Source organism: Mycosarcoma maydis, chromosome 9, assembly GCF_000328475.2.
Source record: "Mycosarcoma maydis chromosome 9, whole genome shotgun sequence".
Lineage (NCBI taxonomy): Eukaryota > Fungi > Basidiomycota > Ustilaginomycetes > Ustilaginales > Mycosarcoma > Mycosarcoma maydis.
Window position 1 is genome coordinate 225,879 of NC_026486.1, and position 15,356 is coordinate 241,234.

The 15,356-nt window shown below is 55.1% G+C and overlaps 4 protein-coding genes across 4 annotated transcripts; 2 read left to right on the forward strand and 2 right to left on the reverse strand.

Annotated features, from left to right (window-relative positions):
* Window positions 1-1,892: 1,892 nt before the first annotated feature.
* UMAG_03471 (uncharacterized protein) lies at window positions 1,893-4,916 on the reverse strand (the record flags this gene model as incomplete). Its single annotated transcript, XM_011391625.1, has 1 exon — window positions 1,893-4,916. The coding sequence occupies one exon, from the start codon at window positions 4,914-4,916 to the stop codon at window positions 1,893-1,895; it is 3,024 nt and encodes a 1,007-aa protein (XP_011389927.1).
* Window positions 4,917-6,427: 1,511 nt separating this feature from the next.
* UMAG_03472 (uncharacterized protein) lies at window positions 6,428-7,085 on the reverse strand (the record flags this gene model as incomplete). Its single annotated transcript, XM_011391626.1, has 3 exons — window positions 6,428-6,667; window positions 6,781-6,939; window positions 6,960-7,085. 3 exons carry the CDS (start codon window positions 7,083-7,085, stop codon window positions 6,428-6,430), a joined length of 525 nt encoding a protein of 174 aa, XP_011389928.1.
* A 280-nt stretch (window positions 7,086-7,365) lies between these two features.
* On the forward strand, window positions 7,366-11,010 carry UMAG_03473 (uncharacterized protein; the record flags this gene model as incomplete). The annotated part of the gene is made up of 1 exon (XM_011391627.1): window positions 7,366-11,010. One exon carries the CDS (start codon window positions 7,366-7,368, stop codon window positions 11,008-11,010), a length of 3,645 nt encoding a protein of 1,214 aa, XP_011389929.1.
* A 2,379-nt stretch (window positions 11,011-13,389) lies between these two features.
* On the forward strand, window positions 13,390-15,043 carry UMAG_03474 (uncharacterized protein; the record flags this gene model as incomplete). The annotated part of the gene is made up of 2 exons (XM_011391628.1): window positions 13,390-13,652; window positions 13,729-15,043. 2 exons carry the CDS (start codon window positions 13,390-13,392, stop codon window positions 15,041-15,043), a joined length of 1,578 nt encoding a protein of 525 aa, XP_011389930.1.
* Window positions 15,044-15,356: the final 313 nt, after the last annotated feature.

Sequence of the window (15,356 nt, forward strand, 5' to 3'; positions counted from 1 at the left end):
GGAATCCAACGCTGAGGGCTTGAGTCTTGATGGTTGGTTCAAAGCAAGGAAGAACGTGAACGTGCAAAGACACGTTGGTTGGTAGGCTTAGGTGAGACAGAGATGGAGATGGAAACGGAGACGGAGACGGAGACGTGAGCTGAATCGTGAATCTGTGAGTACAGAGTGCAGAGCAGTGAATGCAATCATGAGTTGCGATTTGGCCTGAGTCCAAACGATGCCAAGCCGTCAAAAAGGGCCGAGGATGCATTTGGCCAACACGTTGAGATGCAGAGACAGCGGCCTAAGAAAGGCAAGCGGTGAGCGAGCAAGGGGCTGTGTACAAAAATCAACGATGCTCTCCTGTCCTGTAAAACGCTTGTAAATACCTCCAAAATGATTTTGAATTTTTTTTATTCACGATTCACGATGGGTTACCGCTTCGCCGAGCGAGCAATTGCGAGTGGCAGCAGACAGTGTAATCGTGAATTGCAAATCGACGATGTATAAAATAAATAAATAAATAAATAAATATGACGATTTTGGATTCTTTTTCGGTGTTGTCTTTCTATTAAGTTCCTTGCTTTGGTTTTGTAGCCACTAAGTTACAATTTCGGTGGCGAGATGGCGATTCACGATTAGATTCTCAGTGCATAGGCATAAAGAAATGCCTTGCCCAAGTCTATGCATGCCAAGACCGTCCCCCAGCTTGTCTCACAGTGCAGCCATCGCCCCCTCCATCTTTGGTCGGTCAAGCTGCACAGTCTCTCTGGCTATTTATGGCGCACAGAGCGTCAAAGCTGATCTAGACGTATAGGCACTCGGGTGGGTCTCCTGCTCCCCGTCCACGTGCGCTGTTGAGTTTGTAAAAACAACTGGCGCAATACCCTCGAGATAGGGCGCGAATTCCTCTTGCTCTTGCTCTGGCTGCTGGATATGGATAATGTTTCGAAATGACTGACCACGTAACTACTCTACTCGAAGCATGACTTTGGGTTAGGGTTGCACAGCCAGGCTGCAGAGGATGTGGTCGCACTGAAATGGCTCGAGGGGGCCGTAAGTGGCAGGGAATATCAAATTCCAACTCTCTGGTCGTGGATGACATTTGCGATTTGCGGCCATGTGCGGCAAAGACCGAACGGGTTCGCGCAAGTGTTGGCTGAATGCGCTGTCTGAGCGGGTTGAAGGTTGGACGAGAAAAGTCACAGGGTCTGAGAGTGTTCGTAAGAAAGCTTCTTTTGAATCGAGGCTGTGCACGATCGTGAATCGGCTTGCGGTGTGTGTGTCATTTCCAATACCACCGCGCCTGACACGAAAAAATAAATAGAAAAAAGGAAATTATAGAAAAGAAAAGAAAGTCTTGGCAGAAAGTCTTGGCTTTCAACATGATCGATTCATGATTTGGTCCTCTGCCTGCTCACGCGATATCGCTCTTGACAAGCACACTCGTGACTTACTTGATCGTAGCCACGACCAGACCCAATCATCATCGCGAACCCACAACACGTGCGGTGTTATTGGATTTCCTCCAAAGTCTTGGCTTCCCCGCACCGCAACTTCACTCGCCACTTGACACTCGATCGCCGATCCTTCATAAGTCAAGTCTCTCCACCACGCATTATAGCATCGACATTCGCGATTCACGTTCGTGATTCATGTTTCCGTGGTGCATTCACATTCCAGTCGGGAATCACAATTGTGAATGTGAGAGAATGCATTCGTAGTTGTGAACAAAGCTAATTACGCAGCATCTGCGCTGTGGTCCTTCGGCTCGCCAATCGCCAATCATGAATCTACCTTGACTCTTGGCTTGATCCCGCTGTTCTCGGTGTTGCTGTTACAGATTCATGATTGGTGCCACTGAATCGAAACCAGCAACCACAAATCACGAATCAAGAATCATGAATTAGGAATCAGATCTCGAGACGCTCAAAGCTGTACGCACCCACGAGCATGCTCTGTTCGAGCAAGTGCACACGACGTGTCTTGGCTTCACCCTGCGTGCCAAGCTTGATGCCCAGTCCACCGCCCATCTCTGCACGCGCCGCAGCGTCTGCTTTGCTGCTCGGCTGCACCTTGGCATTACCCGCCGACGCGACAGCACCGCTGGCCGACAATGTGGTGCCGCCGGCTTTGTGGCTCTTGTCAGCCGCTTCGGTACGAGCGACCAGCTCGCACTCCTGCTGTAACTTGGCAAATGCCGAGAGCGGCGCGTTGAGCAGGCGCAGCGTCGACATGAGTTGCAGGTAGCGAGAAATCGTCCGCGATAATGACTGGACTGTTGCGTGCGAGCGCGGCGTAACAAGCAACAGCGGGAAAAACGTATCGAGCACATCGTTGGCCAACGCCATCACAGCGTCCGCATCGGGCACTCTGGCTTGCCCCGCCACCGTGGCATGCGATTTAGCTTCAACCTCGGACAAAGGAAGCTGGATGATTTGGCTCAGCCATGCATTGCAAAGCTGCAAGAGCGCCATGACCGGATTCACATCGTCGCGCAGCTGAGCTTTCAGAGCGCTTCGCAGTGTCGGCCTGGAAACGCGTAGCTGCACCACGTGCGCCAACAAGGCCATGTACGGTCGAGTCGTTTTGGCACTCACGGCGTCGCCGCGCCTCTTTATCTGAAGCAAGCCGCGAAGTGCAGAGAGCAACACCGAGACAAACGTGTCTTCGCCAATGTCGGGCATGCGCTTCAAGGCGGCACGCGTCAGCTGTGCATCGTTCCACGCTGCCAGTCTTGACCAGAATTCGGCGAGTCCAGCTCCGTTGGCCTGCACCGAGACGTTGGCTGTCGGCGCTTCTGTAGCACGGCAAGGCCTGAGTGTAGCAAAGATGGAAGGATGAGCTCGAGGGTGCTTCAGCAGAGCGAGCAAAGCCGCTCGTGCCAGCAAAGGAGCGCTGCCGACACCATTGCCCTTGCTGCTGCGTTGGGGTGGGGCGGGCAGAAGAAGTTGAAGCAGCTCGCCAAAGAAGACGCTGTCGGCTTCGTGTGCGCTGAGCGTCTCGAGCATGCGTCCGTCTTGCGTTGCGACGTCGAGCCAGCTGGAGACGGCCGAATGAAGCTCGGCTCCTTTGCTGGCTGGTTTGTTACTACCTTGCGAGATGGTCTGGATCTGTTCGAGCAAAGCGGTTCTGCTTGCGTCCAGTTGTACACCAGAACGCGTTAGGATGGCTTGATCAGAGGTTTGCATCCACCTCGCTGTGAGCTGACCTTTGCCTAGAGCGTCGCGCAGCACGCTCATTTCAGGAACCACAAAGGGAAGGGAGAGCAGACAAACGCGGCGCTGATGAAGCTGAGCCAGAGCCTCGGCTTTGTCGGATGAGCTCGAGGTGCGAGAGGAAAGGGTGGGAGGACCGATGGTAATGATGCTTGTCGAGCCAGCGATACGCGATGCCGAGATACTAGACATGCGCTGAAGCAAGCCAGAGGAGGAAGCGGCGGTGCTGGAAACTGGAACCATGGGAAGCGCCCAGTCAATCTGTTTGAGCACGGCGTTGAGTTCGAGGTCGACGATGAGTGCCACGACACGTTCCTTATCGGCAGTGGCTGGCGTTGGTCGAGTGACGCCCACGATGAGTGCATGATCGCGACTGAGAAGCAGGCAGCACGAGGGTGAGGCGGTGGAAGAAGAGGAAGCGCGCGAGCTGCTCGCATGCGCCAATGCGTCAAGCCTGTTGATGTTGAGGTTGCTCAGTAGCGGCTCGCTGCTGGCCGAGGTGGCGAGGCTCATCGAGGTGAGCTGGCCATCAAAGCCCAAGACGGCAAGGCGGCCATGAGGATGCATTTGTACGTCGACAACGTGTCTTGCGTTGGAAATGCTGGGCACTTGGACCTGGCCGAGCTTGATGGTGGCGATCGACGACTCGGCCCCGTCAAAGCTCTTGACAAACGCAGTGAGCTCTAGGATGAGCGGGCCGGTCGGAGCGTGTGCTAGTGGCAGCAGGTTATCGGTGTCTTGCAATTGGTCGTCATCGGCTTGGCTGAGGCCGTGCTTGGAACGCTTGGAACGCTTCTTCTTCTTGGCTGCGTCGTCTTGGATGTTGCTGGTGGTGGTGGAGGTGGAGGAGGAGGAGGAGGACGACGACGATTTGACATCCGAAGTGATGGCGACGCGCAAGCCGACCACAGCAGCGTCCTCGATCTTGGAGCTAGCAGCGATGAGACCCTTTGCCGAAGCAGCGTCGAGCAAGTTGACGTAGAAATGACATCGGTCAGCACTGCGGTGTTGAGAGGCGTGTATGGTGTCGATGACTTGAAACGAGCTGGCGAGTGCTTGGTTAGAGACGACTTGGTCATCGTCATCGACGTTGTTGCTGTCGTTGTGGTTGTCGTAGGTGAAGGACAGGGCAGAGACGATGGTGAGGCTGTCATCTGAATGGGTGAGAACGAGGCGACCATCGCCAAGGGCGTGGATGAGACGGATGGGCTTGTTGACGGAAAGCAATACCTTGTTGACGTCCACTTTGGCACTCTCTTTGCCCTTTGCGGAGAGCTGCTCGATGTAAGCGCAAAGATGATGCGTAGCGGTAAGAGCAGCATCACCGGACTTGGCTCGAGAGTAGGACTGGATGCCGATGTAGGTGGTGCGGAGCGAGCGTCGTGCGCTGAGCGCGCGGAGAAGGGTGAGAGGCGGCGAAGAGGCGATCTCTGCAGAGGAAAGCGTGAAGCTTTGGATGGGCGTTTGCGTCTGCGGATTGACGAGGTTGAGCGCATGACCGGCGATGAGGATGGGCAGCGTTGCCTTCAAACGGCGCAGCGACCTTGCATCCGAGGAGAGTTTGTAGGCGGAACCGACCGAGATGGTCGAGGTTTTTGCCGTGGCAAAAGGTGTAGCTGGTAGCGTGACATATCGAGCCAGGTCGGCAGCAGCTGGCGTGGGATGCGTGAGCAGCGTCGAGGGCTGCGAGAGTTCAGGAGGGGCCGAGGCAGATGCCATTTTGGCGTTGTCGATCCGAGTCGGCGTGCGTTGAGACGAGCGAGAATGCAAACAGCGCGCTGACTGCGTGTGCGTGAAATGCGGGTTTTGCACTTTTGCTCGTCGTCGCCGCCAATGATGGTGGGATGCTGGGATAGCGATCGGTATGGCTGCTAGCAAAGGAGGATCGTAGCGGTGCAACGTCTTTCGAAGCCGAGAAAGTTTCGCCAACGCTGTAACGAGGTAAGCCAGTTTTTCCAATTCATTTTTTTTTCGCCTTCCAGTTGCACCCTGCACAACTTGACAAAAAAGACCAAAGCAAATAAAACAAAAACAAAAAAAAATCATTTACGAATTTGTCAGCGTGACTGTGCCTAGTCACGAGTGAGTCGTGAGTTGGTGGTGCTTTAGCGCTGAGTCGTGGAAACGGAGGTCTAACATGGGCATACCAAAATCACGAATCACGAACCGTGAACCGTGAATCGAAATAACTTACTCACGTCTAGGTGCTGAATTGCGTGAATGCGTGATTCACATGCTGACTCGATCGCCTCTGCACACGCCTGTCGCGGTAGAGTCAGAGCTGACAGCACCGTTGAGTCGGAGTGGCACCGAATCAAATGAGCAAGGCACGAGGGCGTCGAGGCGAGTGTGACAAGGGTCAACTATCTCGCTGCTTTTGCGTGAAATTGGCCTTGATTAAGCTTTAGCCTTAACTTAACTTAGATGGATCGACACGTCACGGAGCGTTCCGAGCCTATAATCACGAATTCTAACTTAACTTGGTATTTGTCGTCTGTACTTTGACTCTATTCCAGTAGTATTCGTCGCATGTATAGTTAATCACGAGTAAGTCAGTTGATAAGTTACAGTAGTGATTCACAGAAGGTGTTCTGCATTCTGCATTCTGCGTTCTGCAATCGTGATTGTCCACGCACTCGTGACGGCGGTTGGGCGGTTTGGCTGTTTTTGTGCGTGGTCATTCACGATTCACGATTCACGATTAACGATTCAAATTTAATTAATTCGTACCTGTTTGATTTGAAAATGTGGATCCACGATTTGGTTCTAGTCTCCTTACTCAAGACTGGTAGCGAGTTTGGTTATTCAGACGGCGAATCGTGCAGTGAATCACGAATCTGTGCGCATTCACGGACAACGGCGTGCAGTCACAGGTGATTTGTTTGGTTGTTACTTTGATTACACCGGTTTGGCTGGCTGTCAAACGAGCCTGCGAGCTGACTCGTGACTGATGACTGGTTGACTGGGCTGGTGCTTGCATGGACAACGTCGTCGTCTCATCAAGCGCCGGTAGCGCCGCTCCGACCACACCGAATGCGAATCGTGAATCACGAATCTGTTCTCGGTCCTTCCGCTCGTTGCTAGGCTAGTCCGACACGCTTTGTTTATGCGCCCACTTCCAACCGCCCGAACTGAGTCAGTCGCCCTGCACAAGCACCAACGGCGGCTCAGACAACGCAGTGTGTTTGTGCGTGTGGAAAAAGTGCATGCGTGTGCAAGCGTAGAAGCTGTCATGGCTGGCGTTGGCGTGGTTGAACCCTGGCATGGACTTGGTCGAATCGTGAATCGTGAATCTGCCAATTTCGGTTGGTCTCCCTCACGCCTGCTTCTCGTCCCTCTCCTAACCGTCCATCCATCCATCGCTCCATCCTCGGATCCTTCCCCGCCACGGCTCTGGTCACGATCACGGTTACGATCTCGATCTCGATCTCGATCTTGATTTCAATTTCAGCTTCAATACCGTCACCGTTCTATCCAGAACAGCCACAGTCACAGTTCCGACTCACGTCGGTCCACTGACTAGGCTCACTATAGCACCACCCTTGTGCAAGCATCGAGCACGTTTCTAGTAGCACCAGCCCACCGCCGGGTCTCTGTTGATCACCCATCCGATCAGCATCGCTAGGCTACGCTCGCTTCGGTGACCGTCCGTGTAGCCTCGAACGCGATCCTTTCGATTCAGCCTCTCAGTCTGTCTACCTCCCACACCGCGTTGACGTTGGTCTCGCTTCCAATACCCACCCTAACGTCGAGCTTACATACGCTGATCTGCGGTCCGCAATCCCCGCGCCCATCCAGCTTCATCTGCCTCATCATTACTTCATCTTTATCTACATTTACAGACCACTGTTGCATTCCACCACACCGCACCCCTGACGCTGCTTGCATGGTTGTACATCGATTGCAGCCCTGATTCGCTCCACTCTTTCGCACCTCATATCGTCCCTACACTGCGCCACAATGCTGCGTGCTTGCGTTTGATTTGCCGCATTCGTCTCTCTTCCGCCTGCGTCGTCATCCCAAACATATTGACATCCCAAACATCTTGACCGCCAGCTCACCGATTTCGATCTTGTCACTCGTCCCCTACCCAGTGTCGCTCTTGGTCGCCGCACCCGTTGCACCCCTCTCGATCTTCACCCACACCGCAGTTTTCAACCATCCAACCATGCTTGTCTCTGCTGCCAACGACTCGAACAGCGCTTCTCAGCTCAACAATGTCCCCTCGCTCATCAGCGCTCGCTCTGCCAACTCGCTCATCTCGGAAAATCGTCCGACTCGCATTCAAGCAGAGACACTCCTCGTCCTAAATGGCTTGCTCGACGAACTCCTCCTCACCATCCTCACCGCCGCCAAAAGCTTGGCTACTGATCGCATCAAGTCGGATGGTATGCTCAGAGTCTTTAGCAACAACTTGCTCGCCAAAGATGCCGTCCTCGAGGCCGAACTCGAGCTTCGCAGCTATCTTGAAGCCAGGCGTGCAGAAGGCGCAAAGGTACCCCTCGGCCTCATGGCCACCTCTCGTCTCGACGGCACCGACAACTTCCCCGTTGAGAGCGCTTACAAGGCGCTCAGGATTCGCTGTCAGTACTACTCCACCCTCGGTGACTCAAATGACGAGAGCGCCGCCAGAGACCAAAACATCATGAGCCCCGATGGACGCCCCATCGCCACTGTTACACCAGCCGCTGCTATCTACGTCACCGCCTTGCTCGAATACGTCGGCGTTCACCTCCTCCAGAATGTCGCGCGTGTCATCGAGCGCGACAACTCGGACGAGGCCAGTCTCTTTGACCTTCGCGCTGCCATCATTGAGGACGAGCAGCTCAATCCGCTCTTCAACAAGATGGCTATCCGACAAGAACTCGTTCGACGCATCGATCTCGTCGAGTCTCGTCAGCGCAAGGGCACCGAAGACGGAGCCGGTCGTAGGATTGTCAAGCCCTGGCACGTGCCAGACGAGCACGACTTTGACGAGGCGGCGGGCCCCACCCTCTTTTCGTCCAAGCGTGCCTCGATGCAACAGTTTCAACACAACAGCAACGGCCCTACCTCGACATCGTCGTCCTCGCGCTACGCCCATGCACCATCCAACAGCCTCGGCAGCACCTCTACACTTCGCACATCATCCTCGATAGCTCACAATTCCTCGGAACTTTTGTCAGGCGTCGGTAGCACCGCCAAGCAGAATGCGATACGTGCCTCGGCTAGCCTCACCAACGCCTCGGACGCTAGTAACACAGCCAGTCTCGCACATCGACAGAGCTCGGATCGTAGCTGGTCTGGCGTCTTTGGAGGTATAAAGCGTCGCAACAGCTTCAAACAAGCCTCCGACACCGCACCCGCCCGTCTGATGCTACCTACAGATCCCAATGCTGCTGCCAATGCCGAATCAGCTTTGGACGCCGACAACGACTTTGAAGCTCTCATGCTCTCCGGACAGACCATGAAGGTCTCGCTCACGCCCAATCGTCTTCACACCATCGAGGTTTCCAACAAAGGCGCCGACACCGGCGCCGACGTCAACGTTGCCTCTCTTCGTCGGCGTCCTGGCACCCCAGGTCCGCGCGACGAAGTTTCCTTTGGAACAGGTGCTTTTGCACGCGGTGCTACTTCCATGTCCACCCAGACCTCACAGACGTCGACGCCAGCAGATGCACTTTCCGTCGGCGCTGTAGGCACTCTCGAGAGGGTGTCAACGGGCAGCGCACCTAGCTCGGAGGCCAGCGTCCCTCGACCAAGCTCCCGTGCGTCTCTGCAGACGGCGATGCGGCCCGAACGCAGAGCAGCCGCTCCTCCACCGTCATCGTATCGAAGTCCTTCTCCCATGATGGGCAAGAACAATGTGACTACACGCGAAATAGCCGAAGAAGATGGTGTCATATCCAGCACCTCGCCTCTAATCTCTCCACCTACCGCATCGTTTCGACGCAGCACGCCACGTTTGCAGCCTCGCGACGACGAGGCGGAACGCAGCTCATCGGCACAAAAGGACCTCATGGATCTGTTCAGATCGACGCCACCTTCCTCGACATCAGAGAGGTTTGGCCACTTTGGCTCCGACACTTCTTCCTTAACAGACGGAGCTCCCAAAAGGTCGGCAATGGGCGAACGCGTGCGCACCTTGTTCGGCCGCAAGACAGCCAGCAGCAACGGCCACGGCTCGCCTTCCTCGCCTCGACACAAGGCTCTCCGCAGCGAGTATCAGCGCTCGGACCCGAAAGCAAGCTTGGAAGGATCACAAGACACGTTTATCACCAGCAGCACCACCAACTCGATTGAACAGACACGCTCGCTTATTTCACCTAACGAAGTGCCCTTTAACCGCAATACAGCATCGCGTTCGTCGACGTCGACATCGGAGCATGCCGCAGTGGTTGGTGCTGACACGATCACGGAAGCCAAACCCACACCGGATGTCGCTGTGGTCGAGCCAGAACGTGCGCCCGTCCGTGCATCCATCGGATTGGGCGTTGGTCTGGTAACGCTTGCAGGCGCAGCTGGAGCTGGAGCTGGAGCTGCAGTTGGAGTTGGAGCAGTGGCTGCGTCTCGGAATGCAAGCAATGGCTCGAGATCTACGAGCTATGGAAGCCAGACGCACGGCATGGCCGAAGCCGCGGCTCAGGAAGAATCGCCAGCGGATGACGCATCGACAACGTCCAAGTCGTCCAAGGCGGCAGAGGAACTGGTTAGTCGCAAGGTTCCTTGGGGATACAAGCGCAACTCGACAAGCGTAAACGCGGTGATCGAACGTAACGGCACACCCACTTCGGATCGACGTCGAAGCGTCGGCTACACGAGTTCAACTGGACACGGCGTGTTGGCCCTGCTCGGTCAGGCTGGCGCTCCCTCTTCTGACGTCGGACATCACTCTGTCGGACATCACTCCGTGGGGGGAGTAGCAGCGGTCTCGCCTACCACCGCCACCGGCACCACTACTGCCGTGATTGCCACCGCTGACGAAGGATGCTCGTCTCGCACTACTTGGCCGGCGCGAGGCAGCGCCGCGCCTACGGCTTGGACAGGTGGCGTTGCAGCGTCGGGATCACAGAGCCTGTCGCGAAGAGGATCCTTTGCTAATCGTCCCTCTTCAGCCAACGCGTCACGTCGACCGAGCACGAGTCTCGAGACGATCCAAGTGCTGGCCGAGTTAGAGAAAGCGATGCGCAACTGCCACAACGTTGACGAATGTCGAGCTCTGGTGCAGAAAGCGATGCGCTCTGATGGGCTACCTCTTTCGCCTTCTGGCTCTCGTGGAACGGGCGTTGCAGAGGAGAGTGCGGCTCGAGACGAGGTCAAGGCAGAGGCCTGGTCTGGCGATGCAGTTGAGACGGTTGAGGCTGCTGCAGCGCGTGAAACGATTCGAGGCAAAGCAAGCACGATAGCGACAAGTAAGGCGCCTGCTGCGACCAACGGACACGCTCCCGCCGACGATCCGAGAACCAAAGTGGAAGCTGTGCATGGTACCATGTCGGTGGAGCAGAGCAGCTCGTTGGAGACTGTAGAGCAGGGACTGGTGGTGGCATGGTTGCTCGGTGGAGACGACAGCCCCACATCAACACACGCTGTCAGACATGAGAAAGAGGAGCACGCGATGAAAGCGGAACAGAGAGAGCACGTTGGAAAGGTGGTATCTGCATTGGTCGATGATGATGTTTCAGACGAGAAAGTGGACAGGGCGGCGGCCATACAGCGTGGATGTTCAATCGACTTGAACGTTTCGCGCGACAATGTCGAGCACCGCGCATCGAGCAGTGTGGTGTCCTTGCAATCGAACTACAAGGATGCGCAGGACGAATTGTCGGTCGAGTAGGTGCTGTGCCAAGGGACGCAATCACGAATAGCTATGCATGTAACTGACACTGACGCCGGGGATGATGAAAACGAATTTACGAGGATGTACGTCTGTGTTCGCAGGTGCTTTGAGAGCGCATTGGGATGGAATCGTGGATGCGGGTGAGTTTGCGCAACCATGTGGACTTGCACAAACCAGTCGGAGACGTCCGAGTCTTGGCGAAGCGATAACCGAGTAGGGTCTGGACGCAGGGACGCAGGGACGCAGGGACGGGGGGACGGGGGGACGCAGGGATGACGGATGTGTTGATGGGATGGAAATCGCGGCCAAGGCGGGAGGTTGCTTGCGGGGAAGGGGTGATGTCGAGGTGCGGTTTGAGAGAGGGTAAGGCTCACGTGGGACAGATGGGAGCAAGAAACAAAGAGGCACGAGGTGAGCCTACTTGGTTATAGGCAGCTAGCTGGTTGCATTGCCGTGATGGCCGGCGTGTTAACGCGCGAATGCGCACAGCCTGAGCGGATGGAGGCCGGTGTTGAATTCGTGATTCGCGCACACCCGGACACGCGGCACTTTGCAGCTGCAAACGTGAATGAGGTACCAAAGCTGCTCGTTGTCGCTCTGTCGAGACGATAAGGTACATTGCGATCCACGATTGGTTGATACGCTAGGCTGCAAGCATCCATAACGTCCGTATGGAATCACGAATCGGCCACGAGGAAGCGCATAGCCGCGTGGCCGACCCAACCACTACGCAACCCCGCGAGGCGAACCGTTCGTGCTTGTGCTTGTACTTGCTCTCTGGCTCTCAGGCTCTCAGGCTCTGGCTCTATTGCGCTTGGCCTTTGTAGATCGGCAGGCGGGTGAGATGCGAGGCACATGTCCGAAAAGAGCAAAGCAATCACATTCACGATTCACGCATCTGTGGGTTTCCTTTCTCATTCGGGATTGTCCTCTGCGACACTCGTGACTCACACTCACGACTCACGACTTTCGTGTTTTGGCTGTGTTGGACGGCTTTGTATCTCGCTTAAACCAAAAACATTCACGCTTCTTAATGCACAAATCACTCAATCGAAATTGGTAAATGGTATTAAGTTATTTATTAATGGGATATTCGTGGTAACGTTAAGTTAAGCTAACTGGTTTGGGTGCTGCATGCAGCCCTGAAAAGTCTTGGCAAGTCGTGAGTTTTACTGTATCAACTTGATTTGTCTCATTTTCCTTTTGTTTTTTTGACAGGCATTCGTGATTCACGATTATAGCAGCCGCAAGTGTGAGTCACGAGTATATTCACGATTCGTGATTCCGGCTCTCGTGATTCACGACTGACTCACAACTGCTAGTGAGGTACGAGTGGCGACGATGAAGCGGTTGCAACCATCGTGAGTAGTGGCGTTGGGCAGGCCATAGCATAGATGGAATACTGACCACCAAGTATCGGCACTCGGGCATCGCACCAAGTGATACACTCACGCCTCTGCAGCTGTTTCTGGGGGGTTGGGGGTTGGGCTTCACAGCGCTTCGCGGTTCATCAAACGCATGCTTCGAGTTGTGCCATCTCAGGTCGTGAGTGACGAGTGTATCATACCAACCCTCTCTCGATGCTTGACTCGCGCTTGTGGTGTCTGCCGCCATTTCCGCCGCTCCCCCCACCCGTGTGTGTCGCCATAACCTCGATTCCTCAGCTTCGTACACAGTTCCTGCAGATTTACCCGTCCATCTCGACCCTTGTCCTCTGCCATGCGACGCACCGCAGCCATCTATCTGCACGCCGCTCCGCCCCCGCACTTTTTCGCGTCCAGCTCCGCTACTCCACAGCTCAGCTGGTTGTCGCACCGAAGCACAAGCATGAAAGCATGCAAATCTAACTCACGACGGGGTCACTCGGCATGGTTGCAGACAACAGCTGCTCATCTCAAATTCATTACCGTACACGGTACAATTCCCCACACTTTTCCGTGGGTACCTCTCGTTGTTGTTTCGTGTCAGCCTGCAGATGAATCCACGCCGGCTGCTATACATCCGGCTCATTCGCTCCCGCTAGCAGAGGTGCGCGACTAGCGACTTGACGATTGCAAACCAAGCGAAGCGCATTCTTGATTGGTGGGCACCTGGCTGGATGTCTGTCTGCCTGCCTGCCTGCCCAGATGGGAAATGTAAGCGATCCGCGCTTCTCTTTTTTGGGATTAAATTTTGGTATTAAAGCGCCCTGGTCGTCCATCTCTTCCCTGGTCGTGCCCTTCACGATCCGTGGTCACTCGTTCCTTCCCTTGTCCCGTCCTCTGCCTTGAGTTGCATCTCCTAGCCGTCTCGTCCCAGCTCGACATCGGTATTGTCGCTCACCCGTATCTGTCCCAGCTAGACGCGTATTTGTGCTTGGCGCTGCAGCAGCCAATCATGACAAGCACCACTTCGCCAGCCGCCGTCCTGGACGCCATGCGTGACATCGAACGCGCCTCTTATTCGGTAGACGAAAAGCACAGCGATGCAAAGCAGACCGCTGACGGGGCAGTCGTGCCGCCTCTGTACGCTACCGGGACGCCTAGCTCGGATCCCAACCTGATCTACGACGCCGCGCGAGAGAAGGCGCTGGTCCGCAAGGTCGACATGTACATTGTTCCCACTGTGGCTCTTCTATACCTGCTGTGCTTCATTGACAGGTTAGTCTATATCGTACTAGTATCAGCTGGATTGAATCAGACTGCTAATTGCCACTTGCTCTTCTGTCAACAACAGAGCCAACGTCGGCAACGCTCGTATCGCAGGCCTCGAAAAAGATCTCGGCATGAACCCGCGCTCGTACGATTTCAACATCCTAATCACCGCCTTCTACGTCGCCTATGCCGCGTTTGAGATCCCGTCGACCACACTCACCAAGATTCTCGGCCCCGGTCGATGGATCCCTGCCATGACGTTCCTGTTCGGCCTGTTGAGCCTTGCCAACGCCTTTGTCACCAACTTTGCCGGTGCGATCGCTGTGCGTTTCCTGCTGGGCGTCGCCGAAGCGGGTATGCTCCCTTCGATCGCCTACTACCTCAGTCGATGGTATAAGAAGGACGAATTGGTCTTCCGGTTGGGAATGTATCTTGTCACTGCTCCCTCGGCTGGAGCGTTCGGTGGACTGTTGGCGTCCGGTATCCTCAAAATTCCGCACATGGGCTCGGTTAAATCGTGGGAGATGATCTTCCTCATTGAAGGCCTTATCACCATTGTCATGGCGATCATCGGCTACTTTACGCTTACAGACTCGATCCACACTGCTCGCTGGCTGAGCGACGATGAAAAAGCCTTCTTGCAGGCACGGCTCAAGTCCGAGCTCGTCGGTCAGAAGCAACTTGTCGACAAGACGCACAAGAAGCTGATCTGGAAAGGCATCACGTCGACCACGTCACTGTGCTGCGCGTTTATGTTCCTTTTCGACAACATCGCGGTTCAGGGAACGGCTGTGTTCCTTCCTTCGGTGGTCCGCTCAATTTTCCCGGCTCCTAAACATACGGTGATCGACCAACAACTGCTTACAGTACCACCGAATATTGCCGGAGCAATTGCCACGCTGGTATTTGCCTATGCATCTGCCAAATTCCGCGTTCGATCCGTGTTCGTGATTGCCGGTTCACTCGTCATGGTGATTGGCTATGCCATGTTTGTTGGTTCGTCCAACTTGTACGTTCGGTATGCTGCTTCGTTCTTTGCCACTTCCGGTGCGTTCACGCAGGGTGCTCTGCTCCCGGCGTATGCCGCGGTGAATGCTAACAACGACAGTGAGAGAACGGGCGCTATTGCGGTCACGGTGTTTTTCGGCAACATCGGTGGTCTCATCAGTTGCTGGACTTACCTCAACAAGTATGCGCCCAACTACCTCCCTGGCAACGCGCTCAATCTCGCCGGTGGTATCATCATGGCTATCACCTGCCTCGCGTTGGTCACCTGGCAAAGGTGGGAAAACTCGCAGCGAGATGCCGGAAAACGCGACTGGAAACTCGACGGTCTTACAGAAGACCAGATCGACCTGCTCGGTAGCGACCATCCTCACTTCCGCCTTAGGTACTGACCTCGCTCTTACATACCACGCACATGCGCGTTTGTATTTCTTGTGTGCTTTAGTGTATTCTTCTGAAATGCGTGATGCGTTGATCCGCTAGGTTCCTTCGTTCGTAGTTGCAACTGTTGCATGTTGCGTGTTGCGTGTTGCGTGTGTGCACGTGATCTCTGGTCAGCGCTGATACGACAATCGACAACCACGAGCATTTGACAGAACCGATGAGAGCAGGCAACAGTGTGAGTGTCAACAGTTGTTCACAGCGCCAAAGATGACGGATGAATGTTACGGGCACGGGCACCGTAGCATGGCAAGGTGGCACGGG